General features: G+C 31.6%; 1 protein-coding gene across 1 annotated transcript; it reads right to left on the bottom strand.

Annotated features, from left to right (window-relative positions):
* Positions 1-1,870: 1,870 nt before the first annotated feature.
* LOC127714923 (tumor suppressor candidate 3-like) lies at positions 1,871-25,261 on the bottom strand. The gene is made up of 11 exons (XM_052220944.1): positions 25,115-25,261; positions 19,430-19,599; positions 18,815-18,932; positions 17,978-18,060; positions 17,688-17,745; positions 16,731-16,871; positions 15,441-15,530; positions 14,476-14,539; positions 9,205-9,279; positions 3,952-4,042; positions 1,871-2,987 (listed from the first exon to the last, which is right to left on the bottom strand). Exons 1-11 carry the CDS (start codon positions 25,214-25,216, stop codon positions 2,972-2,974), a joined length of 1,008 nt encoding a protein of 335 aa, XP_052076904.1. The 5' UTR covers positions 25,217-25,261; the 3' UTR covers positions 1,871-2,971.
* Positions 25,262-26,203: the final 942 nt, after the last annotated feature.

The following is a 26,203-nucleotide window of genomic DNA, read 5'->3' as shown; positions in this document are numbered from 1 at the left end:
CCATGAAAACTTTACATTGACCAAGGAACCATGAAAATGAGGTCCAGGTCAGATGAAATCTGCCAGATAGACATGTACACCTTACAAGCATTCCATTTACCAAATATAGTGGCTCTATTGCTTACAGTATCTGAGATGTAGACCAAACTGGAAAAACGTAACATTGTCCAATGAACCATAAAAAAGGTGAAGGTCAGATGAAACCTGCCAGACAGACATGTATACCTTATAATCATTCCTTACACCAAATACAGACAATATATATTGCTTTAATACAGTATCTGAAAAAAAAAGGCCAAACAACAAAAAACTCATCTTCTCAACATTGACCAATGGAACATGGAAATGAGATCAAGGTCAGATGAAACCTGTCAGTCTGACATTTACACCTTACAATCATTCCACACCCTAAATATAGTTGACCTAGTGCTTATAGTATCTGACAGACTTGACCATAAAAACTTAATCTTTTTCACTGATCCATGAAATGAGGTCAAGGTCAGATGAACCCTGTCTGACGAACAAGTAGACCTAGCAAGGATCCCATATATGAAATATAGTTATTCTAACACTCATAAAAAGGGAGTAATTCACATGACAAAAAAACTCACCAAACCATAAAAATGAGGTCAAGGACAATGGACATACGACAGATGGAAACTTCGTATCATAAGGCATTTGCATACAAGGTATAAAGCATCTATATAAAAATAAGGAGATGTGGTATGTTTTGCCAATGAGACAACTATCCACCCAAGTTAAAATGAAGTTGATGTAAGCAATTATAGGCAACAGTATGGCCTTCAACAATGAGAAAAACCCATACTGTACAGTTGGCTATAAAAGGCCCTGACATGAAAAATATGAAACAATTCAATTGAGAAAACTAACTCTAATAGGTCATATAACAGAAAAATATAAAGCTTTATGCAAATAGTTTATGTTGTTTCTGTTGCCAGATTGTAACCCTACGTCTCGCATTCTAAGACAAAAATGTAACAAAAATTTCGTACATTGCAATTTTGTTTAGAATAGTTTTTTGTAAACAGGAAGTTGATGAACGATGAATCTGAAACCATGTCACACAGTATAGCATGCTGACATGATGTCTGATAACAAATTTCATGAAGTTATTATTTGTAGTTCCTGTGAAAAATGCAACAGAAATGTAAGGGCATGAACAGACAAGACAGGGTAAAACAGTTTATTTCTTATGCAGCAAAAATACTGCAATCTGATTGGTTGATTACCCCGGTGTAAATAATACCCCACCCTTGTTCACCCCGGGATAAATAAAATTTTGTCAAAAAATAAAAAAATATAAAATTTTGCCAAAATAAAGAAAAAATAAAATAAAATGTAAAAAAAAAAATAAAAAATAAATAAATAAATAAATTTGAGGAAAAAAAATGAAAAAAAATTAAAAACATTATTTAAAATTTTTTTTCCCCAAAAATTCAAAAGAACACAAAAAATTTCTGAATTTCCCAAAAATAAAGAAAAAAGTATTTGAAAAGGCGCAGCAACATCGACGTTGAAAAAATGTTACACTGGAAATTTTTCATTACCATTTTTCAGTTTTACATCCTGGTTTAAAAATGAGTAAAGGAATTGTTCATGAGAAATAAATTCGTTATCTTGGTGTAATCAGGGGTGTACAGAATTTTACACCGTTGTTGAAAATTCATACACCCATTCGGCTGCGCCTCAGGGTGTAACCCAGTGTATGAATTTTCAACAACGGTGGAAATTCTGTACACCCCTGATTACACCAAGATATCTAATAATATCCCCACCTTCAGAGCAGGGTATAACTACCTAAAAAAAGTTCAGAAATAGGACTAAATTGGCCTTTAATTATAAATATGAAGAAAACAACAAATAATTTGTTTTTATTAAAAAAGATATTTTCCCATTTATCAATGTATAAACCTGACAACAATTAACAATAATTACAATAATTACAATTTTCAATCTTCATTTATGTTTTTCCCTTTCAAAATCAAAATTAATAGAACCAATATTCAAAGTAATTATTATTTTTCTTAATGCACATCAGACAGTAAATCCTTTTCTGTGATTATTCAAAAATGTTTCTGATTGCTAAATGTATGTACACTATTGAGTCAGAGAAGGAGGTATGATCAGAGATTTTATCTGACCCCTGAGATTGCATTGAGTAAAATTCTTCCAACACAATCAAAATTATGTCAATTCAACCAATAAATGAAGAAGATAATATAATTTGGTGCTTTTAGCAAGAAACATCATCTGTGATGATAAACATGTCACGATTGACATGATTGCCTTAAAATAGCCAGTTTACAAACAAACAGTGTTTGATTAATTCAAATATAAACATCAGCCTCACAACATCACATTAAAACTTTCCAATGAGACATATAGTGGCAAATAAATAATTTTGTTTACTCATTTCTTATAAACGGAGAAATAATTATGGTCGTTTTTCTTTAAAATCAAGAAATTTGGAGGACTTACTATAAAGCAAATATGCAAGACAAAAATTCACAAATAAATTGTCTGACCGACTTATCTTTTGTAAGCTCCTTAGACATTTAGAGCTCATGTTACTTTTTTATCTTTTATATATGTGATGACTTTTAATAACATTAACTAACTTGCTTACTATAAGTCTAAACAATGTCATTAGACAGATATATAACATTTTTTAATTTCCAAATATAAGGGGCCAAAAAAGTAGCTGTATCATACATTCTCCTTTAATTGATTAATTTGAAGACAACATTCATCCAAGAACTTTCTGCTTATTAGGCCAGATTGTGTAGGTACAGCACAATTTAACAGCTTTTGCAGACAAACTGTCAGTCAACATTCATCATTATTCTAGCTTTCAACAATATAAATTTTCATAACAAAATGTCCTAGTAGTCCTTGATTGCATCTTCACAACAGCCACACATAAAAAACACCATTGCTTCCTTTTAATTCTTTACTTAAACAAAAAGCTGAAAAACAAAGTACAAAATATATTAGTTGAAAAATTTCATAAATTTTTAAAAGACCTTTTCATAAAATTCCTTACAAATCAAAGATTATATATAATTCTTTTCTGTACTGTACAAATCCAATATTTATTTTATGCTTGAGAATACCTTTACAGTTGTCTCAGTTTATGTCTTAAATCGTCATTTATAGTTACACAATTATGTTTTCCCACTAGTCAGGTGTTATCATCTAAATATCTAACACTGTTGCAGATTTAAAGAACAAAATTATAATTTATCATTAATTAATTAAAAGTTTTTTAGGAAAACTATTCTGTATCTGATATTCATTGATTCTCATAAAAACAAGATATACATTTATGAATTTTTAGCAATTTAAATCAATACATTGAAACAATGCATAAATTTGCATCAAAATATATACTTGTAGCTAAGTGGGTCTATACAAATGTCTATTAATGTGTGTTAGATGGAAGTAAAAGTCCTGTTACTCAGGGATGACAGACCAAAACATTTCCAAAATCAAAAACTAGCTATTTTCGCTCAATCCTAATGTTGTGTTAAGATTTCATGAGAATGGTTTAATGCAAATTTTATTTATTTTAAGTGTTAACATACACGGATGGACTAATGGCTAGATGGACAGACAATGGTTTACCATAATACATCCCTTACAAGTGTATAAAATGGTACCATATTTAGATTTTTCTGAACATTGAATCCGTCCAAAACTATACGATAAGTATGTGTAATAATAGACAGATTGCAGGATGGACAAATGTGTTTTCAGAGCCATAAATAATAAAATGGACATCTTTAACACAGGTACCATAATCTGTTTGACAGGAAGCAGAGCTTTAGATTTTTCCCATTGATTGCAATGTGGTGAAAATATAGGTTTTATTAATTAAAAACATAAAAGTTAGGGGTTTTTTTTGGAACAAAAAATGCTATGCATACAAACCTGTAAGGATATCCTTGGTATTTAGATCTAAACACTGATAACAGTAAACTAAAGAAGAAGGCAACAAGTCCTAGGCCAACCAATGCAAGAACTGAAATAAGAACACAAAGTTATAAAATGCATCTAATTTCCATCATGCACAAAATATGCTAGTTAAAATTTTTTTCAGAATCTGGCAATTATATCTATTCAACTCAATATATATAATCTTTTTTCTTAAATCAAAAGAAACATGACAAAATAAATGTTTGCAGTCAACAACTAGAGGCTCTCAAGAGCCTGTGTCGCTCACCTGTATTTACTGATGCTTTGGAAATCATGTAAAATAAGGTTAAAATCATAATTAATAGTATTAGATATTAGATATTATAATGATATCTAAGATAATAAAAAAAAAAACTGCAAAATTTTTGTAAAATTACTAACTCAGGGGCAGCAACCCAACAACAGATTGTCGGATTCGTCTGAAAATTTCAGGGCAGATAAATCTAAATCTGATGAACATTTTTGCCACCTGTCAGATTTGCTCTAAATGCTTTAGTTTCAGAGATATAAACCAAAAACTGCATTTTACCCCTATGTTCTATTTTTAACCAAGTTGGCCATGATGGTTGGAAGGCGGGGTCATCGGACAAAGTTTTTGAACTAAATACCCTAATAATGATTATGGCCAAGTATGGTTAAATTTGTCTCAGTAGTTTCAGAGAAGAAGATTTTTGTAAAAGATTACAAAAATTTACAAAAAATTGTTAAAAATTGACTATTAAGGGCAACAACTCCTAAAGGGGTCGACTGACAATTTTGGTCATGACAACTTATTTGTAGATCTTACTTTGCTGAACATTATTGCTGTTTACAGTTTATCTCTATCTATAATAATATTCAAGATAATAACCAATAAAATGCTCCGGCAGGGCGCAGCTTGATACGACCGCAGAGGTCGAACCCTGAACAGTTGGGGCAAGTATGGACACAACATTCAAGCTTGATACAGCTCTGAATTTGGATTGTGATTAAATATTTGACACAGCATAGGTTTCTGAGACAGAATGAATGTGGTCTAAGAACTTAAAAATTTTAAATTTGACATTCACCTAGTATGGTCCAATATCAAAAATCTAAATACATGGTTAGATTCAGCATATCAAAGAACCCCAAGAATTCAATTTTTGATGAAATCAAACAAAGTTTAATTTTGGACCCTTTTGACCTCAATGTGGACAAAGTTGATAACGGGGCCCAAAAATCAAAAATCTAAATACATGGTTAGATTCAGCATATCAAAGAACCCCATATATTCAATTTTTGTTGAAATCAAACAAAGTTTAATTTTGGACCCCGATTTGGACCAACTTGAAAACTGGGCCCATAATCAAAAATCTAAATACATGTTTAGATTCAGCATATCAAAGAACCCTAAAAATTCAATTTTTGTTAAAATCAAACTTAAGTTTAATTTTGGACCCTTTGGACCTTAATGTAGACCAATGTGAAAACGGAACCAAAAATTAAGAATCTAAATACACGGTTAGATTCGGCATATCAAAGAACCCCAATAATTCAATTTTTGATGAAATCAAACAAAGTTAAATTTTGGACCCTTTGGACCTCAATGTGGACCAATTTAAAAATGGGGCCCAAAATCCAAAAACTTAATACACGGTTAGATTCAGCATATTAAAGAACCCCAAGAATTCAAGAATAAAACCCCATTGAAATTGATCAAGAAATAAGCAATTTATACGAAGTATCTTCTTTTGCACAATACTGTGCAATTGAATATTTCTTGCTATTGCGCAATACTGTACAATTGACAATTTCTTGCTATTTCGCAATATTGTGCTATTGGATATTTCTTGCTATTGCGCAATACTGTGCAATTGAAGATTTCTTGCTATTGCCGATACTGTGCAATTGAAGATTTCTTGCTATTGTGCAATACTGTGCAATTGAAAATTTCTTGCTATTGCACAATACTTATTATATAATAATTTACACATGCTGTTTGGTGTGTATCTCCTACCATATCATTATTATTTGCTTTTAAATATTAATCAGAAATAACCAACTTAAAATGGAAAATTTTAAAAGAAAAAAAAAAGGAAAAAAAAAAAAAAAAAAGAAAAACAAAAAATCCCCCCTCCAAAATTTTTTGAACCCCCTTATGATTCATCACCCCCAAACTCAATACCAGCCTTCCCTTTGTGGTATGGTACCTTGCAGTACAATTTCAGAGAGATCCATACACTTGAACACAAGTTATTGTCTGGAAACTAGAAAAATGCTTATTTTTGGCCCCTTTTTGGCCCCCAATTCCTAAACGTTTCGGGCAATTACCCCAAACTCAATTCCAGCTTTCCCTTTGTGATATGGAACCTTGTAGTACAATTTCAGAAATATCCAAACACTTACACACAAGTTATTGTCATGAAACTAGAAACATGCTTGTTTTTTGCCCCTTTTTTGGCCCCTAATTCCTAAAATTTTGAGGCAATTACCCCAAAAATCAATTACAGCCTTCCCTTTGTGATATGGAACCTTGTGGTACAATGTCAGAGAGATCCATACACTTACACACAAGTTATTGTCTGGAAGTTACAAAAATGCTTATTTTTGGCCCCTTTTTGGCCCCTAATTCCTTAACTATTGGTACCATAACCCCCAAAATCAATCCCAACCTTCCTTTCGTGGTATTGAACCTTATGGTAAAATTTCATGGAGATCCATTCACTTAAACTAAAGTTAGAGTGTGAAAACCAATGTGTCTTCGGACGACGCCGACGACGACGACGCCAACGTCATACTAATATACGACCAAAAAATTTTTCATTTTTGCGGTCGTATAAAAACTGCAAAATTTCCTTAAAATTACCAATTCAGGGGCAGCAACCCAACAACAGCTTGTCAGATTTGTCTGAAATTTTCAGAGCAGATAGATCTTGACCTGATAATCAGTTTTACCCTATGTCAGATTTACTCTAAATGCTTTGGTTTCAGAGATATAAGCCAAAATCTACATTTTACCCCTATGTTCTATTTTTAGCCATGGCGGCCATCTTGGTTGGTTGGCGGGGTCATCGGACACATTTTTTAAACTAGATACCCTAATGATGATTGTGGCCAAGTTTGGTTAAATTTGGCCCAGTGGTTTCAGAGGAGAAGATTTTTGTAAAAAGCTAACGACGACGGACGAAAATTGTAAAACATTGAGAGAGAGGTAGCTTCAACTGGCTGTTGAACTGTATCATATTAATGATGATAAAATTGAGAATGGAAATGGGGAATGTGTCAAAGAGACAACAACCCGACCACAGAACAGACAACAGCAGAAGGCCACTAACAGGTCTTCAATGCAGCGAGAAATTCCCGCACCCGGAGGCGTCCTTCAGCTGGCCCCTAAACAAATATATATACTAGTTCAGTGATGATGAACGCCATACTAAACTCCAAATTGTACACAAGAAACTAAAATTAAAAATAATACAAGACTAACAAAGGCTAGAGGCTCCTGACTTGGGACAGGCGCAAAAATGCGGCAGGGTTAAACATGTTTATGAGATCTCAACCCTCCCCCTATACCTCTAGCCAATGTAGAAAAGTAAACGCATAACAATACGCACATTAAAATTCAGTTCAAGAGAAGTCCGAGTCTGATGTCAGAAGATGTAACCAAAGAAAATAAACAAAATGACAATAATACATAAATAACAACAGACTACTAGCAGTTAACTGACATGCCAGCTCCAGACTTCAATTAAACTGATTGAAAGATTATGTCTTCATCATATGAATATCAGGCACAATCCTTCCCGTTAGGGGTTTAGTATCATACCATCATAACATATATGAGAAGAACATAACCCGTGTCATGCCAACAACTGGTTTTTAAATAAATGTGTTTAGTGCCGATGCAAAGACCCTATAAGTGAATCAATATTAACGCCAAAATATGCAATCTTTAATGACCTGACAACAGTATCGTAACTATATCCCTTCTTAATAAGTCTATTTAAAGGTTTTGTTAGTTTCAGAGGTGAATACTGACATTTTTGTGCTTTATAAAGAATATTTCCATAAAAAATTGGATGTGAAATACCTGAACGTATAAGTCTGCATGTTGAGCTATATATAACACATTACACAAAAATTATGACTTATTAGTAAATATAAGAAGATGTGGTATTGGTATGAGTGCCAATGAGACAACTCTCCATCCAAGTCACAATTTGTAACAGTAAACCATTATAGGTCAAAGTATGGCCTTCAACATGGAGTCTTGGCTAAAACCGAACAGCAAGCTATAAAGGGCCCCAAAAATGACTAGTGTAAAACAATTCAACCAGGAAAACCAACGGTCTAATCTATATAAAAAACGAGAAACGAGAAACACTTATGAACCACATCAACAAACAACAACCACTAAACATCAGGTTCCTGACTTCTGACAGGTGCAAACAAATGCAGTGGGTTTAAACGTTTTAATAGGCGCCAACCTTCACACTACCTGAAACAATAGTGTAACATCACAACATAGAAAGACACACTATAAAATATCAATTGAAATGGCTTAACTCAATCAAAAGACATATTAACAAAAACAAGTGAACATACACTGAATGAATAAATTTGATCTATGGCACAATGTAAATACAAAATTAATAAAACAAGGGGTTAGATGTAAAATTATGACCAAATACTGTGCAAGAAATTTTCAGAATCTTGGTATTTATAGAACACTTAAGTTGTGTAAAATATTTATTGCAGATTTAATATAGCAAACTTAATAATCATTTGACATTAACAAATTTATTATAATTTTGAAGATTAAAGTTAATTAACTCTGGAATGAAAAATCTAAAAATTTTCCGAAAGACCCAATAAGAAAAGTTAAGTTATAAGTAAACATGCTACCAACTGTAATTTTTTAATGATTTAATAAAGTTGCAGAACACTTAAAAAAAACACAAATTTGAAAATTGTCAATTGGTAATTCACAGTTGCAACAATTCATGTCAAATATCTCTAAAACTACAATTCTGAAAATTGTTGAAATCAATAGGGAACTTATCAAATTATATCATTGTGTAAATTTTTTTTATTATTTTTCAGAACCAAAGAGAGACATTTTTGATTAAATAGACAAACAGACAATGTTATTTCTTTATACATCCAATATTTGTGGGCATTTAAAAATTCTAAATCAAATTATTATAGTCTAAATGACTAAATTAGTTTACAGTAAATTAAACTTACTTCTTCTTTTTCCACTGTCTCCTTTGATATTATTAGCTTCATTCAACATTATGAACCCTCCAACAACTGCTGCATCTGAAAGCTGGTTAAGGATCATTTTCACATTTATAATATTTTATATCTGTATAAATATTCTTTCTGTCAGTCATATATTTCTTTCCCCTAAACCTACATATTACTAGTACATGAAGCTACATATAAAAGTAACAAGAGTGCACACACTGAAATGTCTCGCCTTCTTTACTAATCATTGATATTATGTTGATAGTCCTAAATATAAAGCTTTATTACAACTGTCACATAAACTTAACATTAACCAAGAAAACTAAACATTGACCAATGAACCATGAAAATGAGGTCAAGGTCAGATGAACCATGCCAGGCAGACATGTACAGTTAACAATTCTTCCATATAACAAATATAGTTGACCTTTTGCTTATAGTTTAAGACCAAAACACAAAAACTTAACACTGAGCAATGAACCGTGAAAATGAGGTCAAGGTCATATAAAACCTGCGCGACTGACATAAAGATCATAAAATATTTCCATACACCAAATATAGTTGACCTATTGCATATAGTATTAGAAAAAAAGACCAAAACTCAAAAACTTACCTTTGACAACTGAACCATTAAAACGAGGTCAAGGTCAGATGACACCTGCCAGCTAGACATGTACACCTTACAATCATTCCATACACCAAATATAGTAGACCTATTGCATACAGTATAAGAAAAACAGACCAAAACACAAAAACTTAACTATAACCACTGAACCATGAAAACGAGGTCAAGGTCAGATGACACCTGCCAGCTAGACATGTACACCTTACAATCATTCCATACACCAAATATAGTAGACCTATTGCATACAGTATAAGAAAAACAGACCAAAACACAAAAACTTAACTATAAACACTGAACCATGAAAACGAGGTCAAGGTCAGATGACACCTGCCAGCTAGACATGTACACCTTACAATCATTCCATACACCAAATATAGTAGACCTATTGCATACAGTATAAGAAAAACAGACCAAAACACAAAAACTTAACTATAACCACTGAACCATTAAAACGAGGTCAAGGTCAGATGACACCTGCCAGCTAGACATGTACACCTTACAATCATTCCATACACCAAATATAGTAGACCTATTGCATACAGTATAAGAAAAACAGACCAAAACACAAAAACTTAACTATAACCACTGAACCATGAAAACGAGGTCAAGGTCAGATGACACCTGCCAGCTAGACATGTACACCTTACAATCATTCCATACACCAAATATAGTAGACCTATTGCATACAGTATAAGAAAAACAGACCAAAACACAAAAACTTAACTATAACCACTGAACCATGAAAACGAGGTCAAGGTCAGATGACACCTGCCAGCTAGACATGTACACCTTACAATCATTCCATACACCAAATATAGTAGACCTATTGCATACAGTATAAGAAAAACAGACCAAAACACAAAAACTTAACTATAAACACTGAACCATGAAAACAAGGTCAAGGTCAGATGACACCTGCCAGCTAGACATGTACACCTTACAATCATTCCATACACCAAATATAGTAGACCTATTGCATACAGTATAAGAAAAACAGACCAAAACACAAAAACTTAACTATAACCACTGAACCATGAAAATGAGGTCAAGGTCAGATGACACCTGCCAGTTGGACATGTACACCTTACAATCATTCCATACACCGAATATACTAGACCTATTGCTTATAGTATCTGAGATATGGACTTGACCACCAAAACTTAACCTTGTTCACTGATCCATGAAATGAGGTTGAGGTCAAGTGAAAACTGTATGACGGGCATGAGGACCTTGCAAGGTACGCACATACCAAATATAGTTATCCTACTACTTATAATAAGAGAGAATTTAACATTACAAAAAATGTTAACTTTTTTTTCAAGTAGTCACTGAACCATGAAAATGAGGTCAAGGACATTGGACATGTGACTGACGGAAACTTCGTAACATGAGGCATCCATATTCAAAGTATGAAGCATCCTGGTATTCAACCTTCTAAAATATAAAGCTTTTAAGATGTGAGCTAACGCCGCTGCCGCCGCCGCCGCCGGATCACTATCCCTATGTCGAGCTTTCTGCGACAAAAGTCGCAGGCTCGACAAAAATGAATCGTCTATGTTTCAAAACAGAATTCATATATAAATGTAAAAGAATTTTGGAAGGACTTGTTTATATACCTTGTTATATACTCTCTCTCGTAAAATCCACATCAACATAAAGGATCAAGACCTAGTATTATTTTAATCTAATCTATACTTTTAATTTAAAAAAAACTTTGTTTACAAATTATTTCAAATGTGAAGAAATCGCAAATGTAATATATGAAATTTAATATTGTTCCTGTTCTACCACTAGTAGAAACTAAAAGGTTTAAAAAATAGCTGAATTTAAATCAACTCTTACATTCACTTCATTTGAAATCTGGACCCTGTTGTTCATTTTTTGGTTAAATTTTAACTAACGGTTAAATATCATAATCCTTGTTTGAAATTTAACCATAGGTTATTTTCAGTTGCTCATCCTGAGGTTAGATTTAACCCTTTGTTAAGTCCTTGGTTAGATAATTCAGATTTAACCTTGCTTCGGACCTCGGTTAAATTTTAACCAAGGAATAGTTTGTCTAAAATTACGATTCCCTGTTTATAACTAGATTGGAAAGGTCACTAAACGTTTGATACAACATATTCTTTGTTTTCTACAACCATTAGTATCAAATAAAAACTGATTATTACGTTTTAGTCCTTCCCCCTTTTTTTGCATCAAGGTTACTTTCATATTGTGTACCTATCAAACTTTCTTAAATCAATATTTTTGTTTACCCTGGCATCTTCTATGTTAATAAAAAAAAATTGATGCAGCAAAATTAAACATCTTTTATCTTTAATAATTTTATTTACGATCAACACTTCTTTTCAAACAAAAGGTGCTCTCTGTCACGTCCATGTTGTTGTCCTTAGACGCTGAAAGCGTATTGTTTTTTTTATAATAAATCATATTTATTGACCAAACAGTTTTTCTAGGACCAGAGGAAAGTGAAGATAATTCTTATTTTGACAAAAATGAATATTCACTGAAAATTTAACCGTGTTACATAACCCCAGGTTAATAAGAAGTTGAACAACAGAATTTCAACCCTTGGTTACGTAACCCTTAGTTAAATGATTTAACCCTTGGTTATATTTGACAAAAGATTACATTTAACTGAGAGATGAACAACCAGGTCATGGTGGATAGTTGTCTCATTGGCAATCATACCTCATCTCCTTGTTTTTATACCAAACAATCTTTTAATATCAATATGAACTAAAATCCTGTTTCAGTATAATTACAAATACTAAGTTTGTAAAAAGTAAATCAAATAAAATTCTGCAAGCCTTTTACATTATAAGCGGTTGATTCCATGTGATTATTAGCCGTAATTTTACCAAAAATAAAAATAAAGCATATATCAATTACACTATCATTCATGCAATCTAATTAAAAATTCTAAATACATGTATCAGTAACTAAATCAAAATAATTCCAGCAATTTGAAATACTATTATGTTTCACTCTGATTGATAAAGGTAAAATCGTTTTTATAAAAATGTTAAAAGTTAAACCCCAAATGCAATGGTTGACCTATTCAAAGTAAAGCCATATTAAGGAAACCATTTTATCTGAATAATATTGAGTTCAATACTGACAACTGTTAAAATTGCTCTTTAAAAAAAATCAAATTCCACTGACCAGTTGTAAAAAAACAGAAAAAAAGTATAATAAAAAAGAAAATAATAAATGTTAGTATGATTGTCAGTATCTGTTATTATGTCACCTTTAAACCAGCAAAATTATGAGCAACATTAAAGATACTAAGTAAACAAACTATACCAGATTCCAGGAGTGTCTGTTTCAGAGGATCAGAGTTAACCTGTATCAGTCAAGATTTTAAATGGATAAGTTACCTCAACATTGCTCAACAACAAAGATGATTTGGTCTCACATACATTAAATACACTAGAATATGATTCATTGTATATTCTTATTGCAGGTACTTTTGAATTATACCATACACACATTTATGTTTAATGGTTTGGGCTAACTAAAGGATAATTGCATTTGGCTACCCCTAAAAATATCAAAACCATAACTACAGAAAATTGATCTTTGACAAGATTTAATTAGAAATTACTAAATTTCCAACCCTTTATTCTGGATTGCAAATATTTTCCAAATAAATTTTTTCTTCAAATTCTTGGTAATTTATTCAGTTGTAAATGACACTTAATTGTTAAACAGAACTTTATTTAGTTGGTGAGCTAGTTGGTTACTGGACTTAAGTTGTTGAGTGAGCTGGTTACTAGACTTTATTCAATTTGAGAGCAAGTTGATTTCTGGACTTTATTTAGGTTTTAGTGTATTGGTTACTGGACTTTTACTTAGTTGGTGAATGAGCTGGTTGCTTTACACATTCTCACATTATCAACATATTAATATATTGTTCATTTTCATAATTTTCTTGTGCCTAAAGCTTTACTTTAAGAGAATAACTGTACTATATATGAATACTTGATGTCATTATTATTAGAACTTCATTTTTCAATCACATCTGAATGCATTCAAATAGATCCAGTTATTGTGATTTAAATGGTGAATTTTTTGAAACAAAAACTTCTAAATTAAGGGAAAAATCATCTGAAATATTTTTTTTTTGTTGTTATCAATGATTATAAAATTAATCTAGAACTTTGACTGATATATAGCTAAAACAGAACTATACATACCAGTATTAAAGAAAACATGGACAGAAAAGACAGTCAAATATTTCTTATTTACTGCCTCAAACCACAGAAAAGATGTTTATTTCAATAGTTATTTTTTTGAAACTACAAAAGGGGAAATAACTGTATATCAAGTTACTAGAATCAAATGTATACTTATTTTGGTGTCTACAAAATGTATATAAGTTTGAAAAATCACACTAATACCTGACTACCAAAATGTTAAGCAGTCCACTAAAAGGTGATATCCAGAATGTTTGTGTTTATGTAATATTTACATTTCAACATCTTCATTTTTGAAAAGGATTGCAATAAGTTAACAAAGGGAATTATCAATTATTTGAAATTCCAGCAAGTTAAAAAGATTATTCTTTAACATTTTCTTATAAATTATGAAACATAAATCATAATTTGGTAAATGACCTGATACTAATTTCAGGATACTCAATAAAAAGACTATATATGTTTCTGCAACAAATTGTCCTTGGCTACTCCCATGTATATAATTCTGCAAAACATAGAAAAAAACATGCAAATATCAAAGTAAAATAAAATGTTAGATCACATTCATATTTGTTAATGCCTTTTCCTTATAAAATAAAAACTGATCATGCAAAAGACCAATGTCTTTAAAATATGAAAGGTTATTTTTTTTTTTTTGTATTTGTTTGTTTATTTTTTTAAAAGTTTTACATCATTTTCTTCATATATGTGTAAAATTTCATGTCGTTTCTTTTATAGAGGAAACCAGACTGTTGCTATCAAAGACTCCTATAACAACCACACTTGAATTGCTGCAGTAATGTCATTAGATCCACATGATTATCAGGATAAAACAAAACAGAAAATTATCACAGTGACTGCAGACAATTGTGGGTAATCTGAAAAATCTTACTAAATATTTCCATGGGCAATATATATGTGTGTGTGTGAAAAAAGCATAAATTAGAAGAATCACCTTTAATCACTAGCAGTCACCCTGCTTCAGTTCACAGTGAATCACTCAAAATTAGCCTGAGAGAAACATCTTGTGTGTACTGTATATGGAATAAATGGATGTTTCCTTAGCTGTTTTTTTTTTTAACTTTTTTTCTATATTGGTTTTATGAATTTTTGTTTACACTTTTTGAAAACCTACCATACCGTTCACAAATTCTAAACAATTTTTCCAAGGTCAAATAAGCAATACAAACATCTTGGCTCTTAAAACTGTATCTAGAACATCCTGGGCCCTTGATAATTAGTTTTTCTACAGTTTACCTATTCACTATAAATTGCATTAAAATGTTTGAGTTTTTATTACAATTTCAAAAGTGTAACACATGCAACTTTATTTTTTTTTTTGCAAATAAGAGATGAAAACACCAAACATTTAAACCCTTGTACCTCATGTAAAAACAAAAACTTACAATCTGACCAGTTTGTGGATTTTTGTGCATTACAGGAGGTCCTCGTATATGGTTCCACATCTGTCCAGATGTCATTGCGAAAATTATTACCTAAAAATTGTTTTAATATAAATAATCAGTTAAGCAATGCAAACTATGGGCTGTTCCAATTAATAGTCATGGGGGTGTTTGAAGGCACTAATATCTAAATAGCTGTATGGGACTGGGCAATTTGAGAAAAAAATCAATGCAATAAACTATCAAGAAATATGTTTGTGTTTATGGAGTCAGAATAAAATATCTTCAGACATTTCTGGAACAGCCGTATAACCTTATATTCTCTAATGGTAGGGAATTTATAATGATCACATTACTCATAAAAAAATACAAAGAGTTTGTCAAACTATGAATCAATATTTGACAATGTAGCATTAAACACTGACAGTCAAATTATAAAGAAAAGATATTTTATTTACTAAATTTTCAATAACTATCAAATATTAAAAAAAAAATGGAGATTGTGTCCATGGGACACATATGCTGCCCCCACTTGTATATATTGATAAACTAGAGAACTGTAAAAGTGATTCGAACTTGATCTGTGTTTTAATGGTTATAAGCATTGTGTATAAATTTAATAACATTTGGTTGAGGCAAGCTAAAGTTAGAGAACGGAAACTAATTTTGGGACCTACGCAAGGAAGGACGGACGGACATACAGACGTACAAGTTTAACACTTAATGCCCCTCTCCGCAGAGGCAGGGGCATAAAATATGTATATATATAGGTGGCACTTTTAGAAACAACAAGTGAAACTGCGAGCTACTGCAAGCTGATGATAGCCCGCCCAAATATGCAAATGATGTAAGTGTTCGGTAAACAGGAAGTTGTTGAGTGATGAATCTGAAAATGCATCAATCTGTATAGCTGACTCATATAAACCCTAAAACCAAATTTCAGAAATCCTTGTAATGTAGTTCCTAAGATAAATGTGATGAAAATTTTCAACTACTTGGATGTCATGTGTAAAATGATGTAAGTGTTCGGTAAACAGGAAATTGTTGAGTGATGAATCTGAAAACGCATCACACAGTACAGCTGACTTATATAAACCCTGAAACCAAATTTCAGAAATCCGTATGATGTAGTTCCTGAGAAAGATGTGACGAAAAATATTCATGGGACGGACGGACGGATGGACAGAGAGAGGTAAAACAGTATATATGATGGAGAAGTTTTTTGATTTTCTACGGTAATATCATAATTTCAAACATTACTATTAGAGTACTATATCTATGCAAATATCTTACCAGTGCTCCAATTCCCCAAAACGTTTTGTTGTAGATAAATTCTAAATTGTTTCTCTTCAAATATAGCAATCCACCAATCAAGGCAAACAGCAATGCTAAAGCAAGTGTCCCTGAATAGTTAGGAGGACGGAATATTCTGATCTGTAAAATAATTTAAATTTAAAAACATTTATCAAATTATGGGCAATGTGGTATTTAAAAGATTTGTTTTGTGTGTAAAGCATTGCAGGAAGATTTCTAACATTGAAAATTTTGGTAGTCACCATTAGACAATTATAAGAAAATGGAAAACATGTGCTATTTTTAACAAAAGTAACCTATCTTTTCAGAGCATTGATGTATTTTTAAAGCATATAGCTCAAACTTAAGTCTGCTGACATTCAAAACTTTAAAGGATGCATTGTTATTTAAAACATATACAAAGTAATCATTTTATTTTTTGTGACCAAATTCCTTTCCCTTGATCCCTATCATGGTTACCTTAATTAGGTTGAATGGCAGTTACAAGAGTAAGAGATTTTGCTCCAAATTTGGTCCTCTCATGCAAAAAAAAAAAATGACAATTTTTCTTCCTATTTCTTGACCTGCAAGACTAAGGGGTGCTGATAGTGTAGCTTTCTGCAGCCTGCATGGACAGTGGACCTCAGTGAACACATGAACTACAAAAGTTGTAATCTCAGAGAAAATTGTTATGGTTATGGCAGTCTACAGAAGGGCATTCCAATCCAAAATCCAGAAATTTTTTGATTTTTTTTTAATTTTTGGCTCTGTCAAGACCTGCAACCACAAGAAGTCAGCTAACCTTTAAAGTATTGAAAGCCATTAGAGCAAAAAAAACAGATTTCGTATAGAAGCTGTAATATTATAGCCCCACATCGACAGGGTCCAAGGTCACATCTGTAACAACACATATATACATTTAGATTTTACTGAATTATCTAATCAATATAACGCTACCTGTACATCTGTCCTCTCTTGTACCCATTTAGCAATGGCTTCTGCAGAAAATCCTACTCTGAAATAAAAACAAGTTTTTAATATTTTACTAGGAGAACAGATGGTAGAATGTTATTGGCTTCATAAAATTTAAATGAACTTTTATGGAAATATCTTCCAAGATGATCAAGAAAACATTAACGAAAACAAAAAATCCTATATGACATTCCCTTATAATTTTTAAAATGTCAATTACTGCAAAGTTTTGTCTTCAATTATACATATTATTATAGTAATCTGTTATGTGAAACCTGTTAATATCTAAAGTGTCTCCTTTCTTTGTCTTGCCTTTCTCTGGGAAGTGCATAAATACTGGAGCAGTGTTCATCTTCAGCTATGAAGATAAAGTATATATACATTATATTAATTCAATAAACAAATTTCATAACTTCACACCAGATTGATATCAACATTCTAAATTCAAATTCAAACTATCATGTCATTTATCTACATTGTATAAACTACCTTGGCAGCCTCACAGTAGCAGGGTCATTTTGACTGTGTTTCTAATCCAAGCTTGGTGATACCAAGGTTTTTACAATACAAGACTGCTGCTTACTTCATAGCTCATGTCTTTTCAGACAAGAGAACATTTTGGGTGGGTCAATATCAGAATAACCTAGGAGGGAGTGGCAAGTCAAACTTCAGAATATTAACTGGTGAGCTCCATGAAGCGTTACAAATCTGCCTCAACTTGTCAGCCTAGTACAAAGCAGGATTTGTATTCATGTCATATTTCCATGTCTTTCTACTGAATCTGATTGAAAAGTTATCTGTTGGATGTTGTTTTAACTTCCATCAATCCTTTGCTTCTGATTCGTTGTAGTGATATTGTATCTTTAGTTTTAATACTTGTATATATATATCGATTTTTTTTTTAAGTTTAATAATTATTTGGGTAAATTTTACTGTAATCATGGTAATCATTTAAAAAGAAATGTTCTCTATGTAATAAACTAACGGCATATTCCTTATATTTGTAATATACAGGTACCTTAAATTTAGAAGAATTTAAAAATGTTTTCATTTTTTGTTTCTAGTATAAAACATACAGTTATACCATTCAGTTACTTATATTAATAACATACCTGTGAAAACACATCTGCACCATCATCATAATCCACCATAGCGAAAAACAATTTGTTAGAATACTGCTGGGAGTACCTCCAAGAATTAGCCAGGATTACATACTCTTCATTGGCTTGTCTGAAAATCAATTAATGTAAGCAAAATTTGAAAAAGAAATATGGTTCCTGTTGCCTGGTTTATAGTTTTTGTCAAATTTTTGCTGCAATACCCAGTTTCATGGTTCACCTGATGAAGTGTTTTCCTGAATATGCATAAACTGTTTGCCAATGAACATTCAGCAAACAACAATCAATCACTTCAAGTTGAATATAAGCCATTCTTCTACTCTAAGCATGCAGAATTTGTTACATTTATAAACAAATTGTTTTGCAAAATCTATATGTATAAAGAAGTTTTATAGATATCAGAATTTCCAGGCCAATCATTGGTAATTATATACTTTGGTTTTTTTTTAGACTATAATAACATCATGAACATGACTCCAATCTGTGCATCTGAATCATAAAGCATTTGAAATACTTAGTTTATTTTATGTACATCATGTACATGTATGTATTTATTGTGTTAATAAACAATAATTATAATTATGTTTATATAAACACCTTTAAACTTACTTGCATACAGAACACTGTCTTTTAGGCTGTAGAGCAGTTAACATCACGATTACTGAATAATTTCTAGGTGCAGTTCTAACATACTGTTTAAATTTATCTCCATTAAACTTGATAACAGATTTCTTGTTGTTCCATTCTGTCATCTGTTGTACCTTTTCAGTAAGTAAATCCTAAAAGACAACATGAAAATAATAGACTTTTATAAACTTATTTTGAAATGGGTAAAATTTTTACAATTAATTCATTGATTCAAGTAGCAAAAACATTGGTTGGATTTAAGCCTTGACATATTGTATAAGATTAGATACTTTTTTGATGAAGATGGTGTGTACTATCATGTGTCAGTCATGTATGAAAATTAAATTATTATGTTTTATTTTTATACGTATTGCATTTGTGATTAATCACTGAATCCTCTTTAAAATTCAGGCCAGTATTTCATATTACCCAGTATTACCCGGTAAAACCCGGGTTTTCCCAGTATTTCCCACTGGGCTGGGCAATACTCATAAAACCCGGGTTTTTGCCAACCCTGTATTAATTTTGCAAAATTTTTTGAAAAGTGCCAATTTAACAAAGACTAGAAATTTAGGGGGAAAACAAACTATTATGGTACGTAGTATTACTCCTTGAGCTCAACATGTAGCTGGGACTATTATACTAACGGGACTGGAAACAGTTACACCAATCAGTGTAATAATATCAACATCACGGTCGTTAGAACGAGACTTTACCTGCGCTATTTATCGATACGCCATATTGTTTTGACAGTGACAGCGTGCCTTGATCTTGTAATTTCGGTAATTTGTTCTTTTTATTCTATAGTTATTCGAAATGATAATCCTTAATTTAAACATGATTACTATAATGATAAAAGATATCTCGATCTTTGACAGTTGTTATTACAGTCAGGGGTACTACTTGTACAAGTAATTTTTATTTACTTGAAGAAGTAAATATTAATATACTTATATAAGTAAATTTGTAGGATACTTATACAAGTGTATTTAATTTACTTGTATAGGTAAAAAAAAATTCGGCTTAGTTATGTCCCTTAGACATTCAGATTTTTTTACTTATACAAGTAAAAAAGTCATCCTATCTTCTTTTCTTGCATTCTTAGGACTTCTTTGCTCTAATAGAATTTTTGATTGTCTGTCCTTTGCAGATGTCTTTACTAATCATTTAAGTGTAATTTCATGGACAATGAAAATCTCATTTGTCTGTTATCTTCAGAACACTGCTCATTTACAAGCCCCCAAGGGGCAATTTTTGAAGACCTTGCGCAAATACCTAAGATCTTTACGCAATCAGTTTCTTTGTTGAATTAATGAGATGAAACATTGAACTCTAATAAAAAATTATGAGCTAACCTGAGAAAAATTGTTAAAGGCATGTTTTTACATCTCAAAACTTGAGAATTTTTGTGGGATTGTAAAAAAAATTTATTTATACAAGTAAATTTTTGAGAAAATTAAGGGGAGATTATTCAAACATTATAATTAACTTATATAAGTTTATTTTATTTACTTCTTCAAGTAAATAATAATTACTTGTACAAGTAGTACCCATGACTGTATTAATCACCAAATCCAGTCTTAAGTGTAAATAAAATGCTCTGCTGGGCACAGCTTGATACGACCGCAGAGGCTGAACCCTGAACAGTTGGGGCAAGTATGGACACAACATTCAAGCTTGATACAGCTCTGAATTTGGATTGTGATTAAATATTTGACACAGCATAGGTTTCTGACACAGAATGAATGTGGTCTAAGAACTTAAAAAATTTTAATTTACCTATTATGGTCCAATATCCAAAATCTAAATACATGGTTAGATTTGGCATATCAAAGAATCCAAAGAATTCAATTTTTGATGAAATCAAACAAAGTTTAATTTTGGACCCATTTGACCTCAATGTGGACCAATTTGATAACGGGGCCCAAAAATCAAAATACATGGTTAGATTCAGCATATCAAAGAACCCCATATATTCAATTTTTGTTGAAATCAAACAAAGTTTAATTTTGGACCCCAACTTGGACCAACTTGAAAACTGGGCCCATAATCAAAAATCTAAACACATGTTTAGATTCTGCATATCAAAGAACCCCAAAATTCAATTTTTGTTAAAATCAAACTAAGTTTAATTTTGGACCCTTTGGACCTTTATGTAGACCAATTTGAAAACTGGACCCAAAATTAAAAATCTAAATACACGGTTAGATTTGGCATATCAAAGAACCCCAATAATTCAATTTTTGATGAAATAAAACAAAGTTTAATTTTGGACCCTTTTGACCTCAATATGAACCAAAGTGATAGCGGGCCCACAAATAAAAAATCTAAATACATGGTTAGATTCAGCATATCAAAGAACCCCATATATATTCAATTTTTGTTGAAATCAAACAAAGTTTAATTTTGGACCCCAATTTAGACCAACTTGAAAACTGGGCCCAAAATCAAAAATCTAAATATATGTTTAGATTCAGCATATCAAAGAACCCCTTATATTCAATCTTTGTTAAAATCAAACTAAGTTTAATTTTGGACCCTTTGGAACTTATTGTAGACCAATTTGAAAACTGGACCCAAAATTAAAAATCTAAATACACGGTTACATTTGGCATAACAAATAAATAAATGTGGTCAAAGATATTACAAATCTAATGTGCCATACTGTGCAATTAAAGATTACTTCTTGAAATTTTTCAATATTTGAAATTTGAAAAAAAAAAAAAATATTTGAAGAATAATTCTTTTTAATTTCTGAAATCTGAAATGAAAATTACTCCCCCCCCCCCCCCCCCCCCCCCTTTTTCCCCCAAAAAATTCTTTCCCTCAAGATATGGTCATAATCTCAAATCAAATTTCCACTGGAATTTGCAACCATAATTTTGCAACCATAATTACCCATTTAAATTTACCACAGTGCTAACTTAATCTGTTTTATAATAGAATTTAAAATATGGTGTAAAATCTTTCATATGGATTTTTTTGCAAAAAAAAAAGATGCAACATTTGCAGATATTTTTACTGGTCTTCCTTTATAAATATGCATTTCTTTAAACATAATTTAAAAGCAGTGTAAGGGAAGTAATCAAAACGTTGTATGTGGATTACCTCCCTCCCATTGTTCATAAACCATTACTTTATACATAATTTAAAAGCAGTGTAAGGGAGGTAATTAAAATGATGTATTTGATTTATCTCCCTTACACTGATTTAAATTATGTTTTGAACTGAAGTATTTGTCCATATAAAAATGCTTGTTTTTTGCCCCTTTTTTGGCCCCTAATTCCTAAGATTTTGAGGCAATTACCCCTAAAATCAATCCCAGCATTCCCTTTGTGATATGGAACCTTGTGGTACAATGTCAGAGAGATCCATACACTAACACACAAGTTATGTCTGGAAGTTACAAAAATACTTATTTTTGGCCCCTTTTTGGCCCCTCATTTCTTAACTGTTGGTACCATAACCCCCAAAATCAATCCCCACCTTCCTTATGTGGTATTGAACATTATGGTAAAATTTCATAGAGATCCATTCACTTAAACTTAAAGTTAGAGTGCGAAAACCAACGTGTCTTCGGACGACCACGCCGCCGACAACGTCATACCAATATACAATCGCAAAATTTTTTTGCGGTCGTATAAAAATGACACATAAAGATTGAAATTTTCAGGATGAAAATAGCGTGGGGATGATGTGGAAAAAAGTATATGATTCATAAAATTTCTTATAACTGTTGATTGAAAAGAGATATGCCAGTTCGGTTTGTTGTAAAATCATATTTATAGGTTATTGTTTGGATTTGCCTACTTTTTATTGTCACTTTTTAAAATAAAAAGTGGAATATAAATCTCTTTCTCATTACAACCGGAACCCAAATGCACGGCTCAAATAAATTATACTGTTCCTATAAAATTACCTACTCCTTTTTATGTGTACAATATTTTCATTATAATCAGGGTTAATTTTGCTTAGTAATGGTCTTCTGGTGGCATTAGCATATGACTTTTGTGAAAATATGTACACTAGGTTCCATAACTAGAACTACAAAAGTAGGCCCGTTCACAGCCATATTGAAATTTTGGTGTAAAGACGAAGTTCACAAAAGTTCAAAACAATGTGGCTATATCTTTATGAGACCCGGGTAACTTTTGTTATATGAATTAATTATGAACTGAAATTGTAAACATTGTTTTTATTGCACACTTTTTTTTTGTTTTTGTCAGGATTAATTATGATCTGTTAACCTTTGACACGTTGTTTTCTTAGCGGTCAAGTAAAGCGCCGGCATTTCGACTATATCTGGTTTATTTTCAACAATAATATATTGACTACTTATTAATAATTTTTCGTAAACAATATTTATTTTTTGCATTTAAACTAATTAATTTAATAATTATTTTTTTATTTCAAATCCACCAATTTTAACAGTATTATATATATATATGCTGACTTGTTTGCCGAAATCTATTGTTTACATTCATGTACCGAATGCTAATTTACTACGTGACACCATAAGCTGTCAATCAAAACAAAAAATCAATAATCCGCTATCGGGGCAATGAAATCTCAACAGATCTATCAGTTTCCAGTCCCATTAGTATAATCAGTCAGAGGACTTATTGAAATAAGTGATTTTTAAATCACTTATTAAAGTAGCAAATTCGATGTTTTGTCACAAATTGTGATCTTGTAGTTTTACCAAAATTTTAAACACATAGGTTTAGATAATATCTTTTCATTAGTAAAATTGAAAAAAAATGAACTTTTTGCTTCTTTAAAGCAGCAATGTTTATGCCTTTGATGCAATCATTTAGCTGCAAATTCTATTTTAGTTGAAAAAATGCTATAAAAATGGCTTTACAAAATGAACTGATACTTTCTTAACAGATTTTTCCCAGCAGTGGGAGTATTTTTCCTGTCAAATTCAAGGTTTCATCTTAAAGATTATGTAATAAAATTCTACTGTTCGCGATCAAAATTTCACTGTTCAGGGGTGTTAAAATTAGTGGGGGTTATTAACATAATGATTCTTAAAGAAGTGATTTTTTGGAAGGAAATTGAGGTATGATACTTAAACAAGTGATTTTTATGTCATTATCCTAGATTTAGTAAAAGGTCATCACCTGACATGACCCGGTCATCCTATCAACACAGATGTTGGTTCTGATAATTTTAGCAACATAATTAGTCCCTGGATCATTAGTATTCTATATTTAAAGCTACAATAAAATTAAATCACTTAGTCTAGTGATTAATTTGTACTACTTAAATAGGTGATTATTAAAGAAAGACAACTCTTACTTCCAACCTTTATGGAGGTAATGTTACTTGAATCAGTGATTTAGAACATCACTAATTTAAGTAAGTCCCCTGACTGATAATAGTCCCAGCATGTATAGCAACTGCTTCGAATAATTTTTTTAAAATGTATATTAAAATATCACAGTATTAGTTACTACGAAGTACTCATACAGTTAAAGATGATATTGGTGTGTTTTATTAACTATAAACATTACTGGCCGGTATGGTAAACTCAAGGAGAGTTGAGAACGTAACTTCGTAAGCCGGCAAGGATGTTAGATTCTTCGCTATATAGCGCAGGGTTTCCTCTGATGCAGTTCACACAAAAAAGGCAATGCGTCATCAAATTGATGACTTACTTACCTGTTTATTTTTCTGCACAGCAAATGAATTCTGAATAAGGCTCAAACAGAAAACTGTCAGAAAAACTTTCAACAGCGTCCACATCGCTGCCATATTGCACATCAATACTTCCTTCTTCGTAACATTGAACGTAAAGTCTCGATGCGTCCAAACGTGAATACGTGTTTGTTAAAACGTCACTGATTGGATAAATAACATTTTACGGCAGCTCGGAGCACCTCCACTCGCACCACCTCAAAGTAGTGCTCAAAGTAGAGGGCAAGATTGTAGTTCTAACATTTATTTGTTTTTGCCATTAAGAAAAAAAAATGATTAAAAAAAAACTAAAAGTTTTTCAAGTTTTATGCCTCAAATTTATTCAACAAATTATAAATTTTGGTTTAAACGGACATACCAGAAGTTACCATAAACTTGATAAATGTCGGTCTAGAAAGCTAGGGTTTACTGTTTACACAATAAATGAGGGTCTGGATGGGGATAGGGTTTACATAATAGAGAAATAATGTGCAAAATGGGCAGAATAAATTGCAAAAAAATAAGAAATATAGAAATAAAGGGCAAACAAATAAATAATAATAATAATAATAATAATAATAATAATAATAATAATAATAATAATAATAATAATAATAATAATAATGACTTTATTTAAAGAGGGTGACTCAATTAGCATTCACTAATCTACCTTGAGGCCCTCACAAAAAAATAGAGAATAACAGTGACGGATCCAGGGGGGAGGGGGGGGGGGGGGTTCGGGGGTTTCGAACCCCCCTTTTTGACGATTAATGCTTTTGAATGGGGACATATGCATATGGTTGGAACCCCCTTTAAAATATGGCTGGATTCGCCACTGAATAATGGGGTGTTAAAATATAAAGACTAGAGAATAATGGGCAAAATATATAAAGAAAAATGACCTACAAAATTAAAGAATACAGAAATGGAGACCAGACCCTCATATGTAGAGAATGCGTAAAAAGTGCAAAAAGGGCAAGAAAAACATGAGAATAAGGAAAACTGAAATAAAGAAAAGAGAATAATGGGATGTTGAAATATATAGAATAGAGAACAATGGGCAAAATATAGATA

The sequence above is a fragment of the Mytilus californianus genome, unplaced genomic scaffold (genome assembly GCF_021869535.1).
Source record: "Mytilus californianus isolate M0D057914Y unplaced genomic scaffold, xbMytCali1.0.p SCAF_9, whole genome shotgun sequence".
Classification (NCBI taxonomy): domain Eukaryota; kingdom Metazoa; phylum Mollusca; class Bivalvia; order Mytilida; family Mytilidae; genus Mytilus; species Mytilus californianus.
Note: the sequence above shows the minus strand (reverse complement) of the source record. Positions and strands in the feature narration are given on the sequence as shown.

What these genes read in the sequence shown, in the direction of transcription:
- LOC127714923 (XM_052220944.1), bottom strand. Translation starts at nt 25,216, where the DNA reads ATGTGCAATATGGCAGCGATGTGGACGCTGTTGAAAGTTTTTCTGACA. An exon ending in ATCCACAAACTGGTCAGATT is followed by an intron (nt 14,540 to 15,440) that starts GTAAGTTTTTGT and finishes TATGTTTTGCAG; the next exon opens with AATTATATACATGGGAGTAG. An exon ending in ATATATAGTCTTTTTATTGA is followed by an intron (nt 9,280 to 14,475) that starts GTATCCTGAAAT and finishes ACCAGCTTTCAG; the next exon opens with ATGCAGCAGTTGTTGGAGGG.